This window comes from Asparagus officinalis, chromosome 6 (assembly GCF_001876935.1).
Source record: "Asparagus officinalis chromosome 6, Aspof.V1, whole genome shotgun sequence".
Taxonomy (NCBI): domain Eukaryota; kingdom Viridiplantae; phylum Streptophyta; class Magnoliopsida; order Asparagales; family Asparagaceae; genus Asparagus; species Asparagus officinalis.
This window is the reverse complement of record NC_033799.1, coordinates 58,654,983-58,657,767: the sequence shown is the minus strand read 5'-3', so window position 1 is coordinate 58,657,767 and position 2,785 is coordinate 58,654,983. Positions and strand designations below refer to the sequence as shown.

At 41.5% G+C, this 2,785-nt stretch overlaps 1 protein-coding gene across 1 annotated transcript; it reads right to left on the bottom strand.

Annotated features, from left to right (window-relative positions):
* Positions 781–2,364, bottom strand: LOC109846226 (serine/threonine-protein phosphatase 7 long form homolog). Its single transcript, XM_020415449.1, has 4 exons — positions 2,287–2,364; positions 1,472–2,199; positions 1,316–1,403; positions 781–1,239 (listed from the first exon to the last, which is right to left on the bottom strand). The coding sequence occupies exons 1-4, from the start codon at positions 2,362–2,364 to the stop codon at positions 781–783; spliced, it is 1,353 nt and encodes a 450-aa protein (XP_020271038.1).

The following is a 2,785-nucleotide window of genomic DNA, read 5'->3' as shown; positions in this document are numbered from 1 at the left end:
TAATGGATATGCAACTCTATGTGATCATATCTCATGTTTATGAAATATGGTATAGAACATTCTAGAAAACTAAAAGAGAAAGAAAAGAAAGATAAAATGTTTGTATAACATATGGAGTATTCTAGAAAATAAAAAAGAGAGAAAGAACAAAAAGGAAAGGAATATGTTTTTGTTAAATTATCTTTTTGCCCTTCTTTGTATAGTAAAAAATGAAAATATGTCCACCGGACAAATTTTCAAAACCAACCTATTTGGAGTTTTTATTGCAAAAAAAGACCCGTTTCACATTTATTTATGAAACCAGGTCGGTTTTTCTAAAAAACTTTACGAAACTTCACGGGAGTTCAACTCCCGTGAAGTTTAGTATGTTTTTAAACTTCACGGGAGTTGAACTCCCGTGAAATTTACTTCCCCCAATAAACTCCACGGGAGTTCAACTCCCGTGGAGTTTGTTCTATTGTTAAAACTCCACGGGAGTTGAAATCCCGTGGAGTTACAGGCCAAAATCGCTCTCTGCGAAATTTGCACTGCAACTTCACGGGAGTTCAACTCCCGTGAAGTTGCAGGTTTTACAAAAACATGCACAGTATGCATACATCTACTTATTTAACTCATATATACAACTATTTACCTGCTGACAATAATTACTGCAATATATATATTATTTAAACACGCACGGGACAAACAATACGCAAAAAGATCACATATCGAGCTATAATTGATCCATAAAAGTATAGTATTTGAAAATTCATACAATTTACAAATTTTAACAAAATAAGTTCAAATACAACCTAATATAGCTCCTCTCCTTCCTCTCCCTCTCTTCCTATCTGTCGGTGGGCGTGGCATGTGTCCAGCTAAAGGCTGTGGGTCACGCGTGATCCATCTACGTGTGATACCCCAATACCAATGCATATACACGGTATAGTCAATAGCTATGGGCCTCGTATCCTGTATGCAATCCCACCTCTGAACCCACCTGCCTATGTAGTCCGCACGGACTACGGCCCAGTCAGTCCGGTGCGATGTAGGGCGCCGCCGACGATTGATCTGCTCGACAGGATCTGGAATATGCTGAGAGAGTGTAAACTGCCGTAGCACACGGTCCGGTACATGCATCTCTACGATCTCCCAACAGATCAATGGAACTCTGGCTCTCCACAAGTCGGGACTATCTCGGCAGATAGGTGCAAGAGAATGTATATCGAGCTCCGGCGGTGTATAGGGTCTCCACTTGAACTGAAATAAAATAAAAAATTTATCAGTATCAACAACAAAACTATAATATTCATAACGACTTGAGATTTATATTTACCTGTTCGTGTTGGAGACCATCAAGCTCATTTCGGTAAAACTCACGATGGCGCGTCGCTGATCGGTACTTAGCGTACCGCACGTTATACCTATATGCAGAATAGAGAATATATAAGTACAAATTCAGTGCGAATAAAATTTGTGTGTACAATTATACCTGTACGCCAAAGGAAACTGCCCCTGTAGGTCACGGTGCACAAGTAAAGTAGGGCGTCCAATATGAATGCGCTCCCATGACCAAATCTGTATCAACGTACAGCATCCCTTGAATTCTTTATTCTGCATCAGAGATACTCTACTCAATTCTCGATACAAATATGCCAACACCGCACTGCCCCACGATAGTGCCCCGCATACGTCAAAATCCTCCAGCAGTGACAGCCATCGTGCATGTACGAGAGTCTTGCTCGCATCCGGAAAAAGCACGCACCCTATCATGTGCAATATGTATGCACGAGCATGAAACTGGAGCGTCTCATCATCGACATCCTGTGGTATATCGCCCTGAAATGTCTGACAAAGCCACGATAGCTTCATCGCACCACTCCTCAAGTCGGGAACCTGTCCAAGAAGCCGGGCACATACCTCGGGCCAACTATGATCATCGGTGCCCGTAACTGGCGGCCCATCGATCCGGAGCCCAAGAATGACGGCCACGTCCTGTAAAGTGATGGTGCACTCCCCTATATGCATGTGAAAGGTGTTGGTCTCTGGCCTCCACCTCTCAATCAAAGCAGTGATAAGCGGCCAATCAAGCCTGATATATCGAACCGTCGAACACTCACGAAAACCAGCCTGAGAGATCAGCGCTAGAACTCTCTCATCCTCAATGACCCAACCTGAATGGCTCTGTGAATGTTCGATCATGGTGATATCAGGTACGGGCTGCACGTCAAAAAGAATTGATTAAGTATAATGCGAAAAATTAAAATTAGTGCCAATGCTAACTAGCATATACAAAATATGTTTTACCTGTCCTGAGCCAATATACTCTGAAACGTGGCTCGCCTGGAGGGTCAATACATCGGGGTGTCTCGGTCCCGGATCCATAATGAATATAACTGAGAATTATATTAGAAGACAATGCTCAATGTGTTAGATCTTTTTGTTAAAATACTCATCTAGTTATATATAAACAACAAACGAATGCGCAACGTGAAGAAAGCAATAACTTGAAACCAAACATTAAATTTATATAACATAGTACGATACAAATGAGATACAGAAACAAACAACTCACGGAACCGCTACAAATTACAATCACAAATGACACACGGAAACAAACACAGAACGAAACCCCTAACATTTAACAATCACAAATGACATACGGAAGAAAACACAGATCGAAACCGCTACAAATTACAACATCAACGCCTAATCCTAACTGGACAATTATTTTTCTTATGGCCCGGTTGATCGCATCTACTACACTTATTTCTCCTCCTAACTCCTTCACGACCGTCATCCATAC

What these genes read in the sequence shown, in the direction of transcription:
- LOC109846226 (XM_020415449.1), bottom strand. Translation starts at nt 2,364, where the DNA reads ATGGATCCGGGACCGAGACACCCCGATGTATTGACCCTCCAGGCGAGC. An exon ending in AGTATATTGGCTCAGGACAG is followed by an intron (nt 2,200 to 2,286) that starts GTAAAACATATT and finishes TTTGACGTGCAG; the next exon opens with CCCGTACCTGATATCACCAT. An exon ending in CAGTTTCCTTTGGCGTACAG is followed by an intron (nt 1,404 to 1,471) that starts GTATAATTGTAC and finishes TTCTGCATATAG; the next exon opens with GTATAACGTGCGGTACGCTA.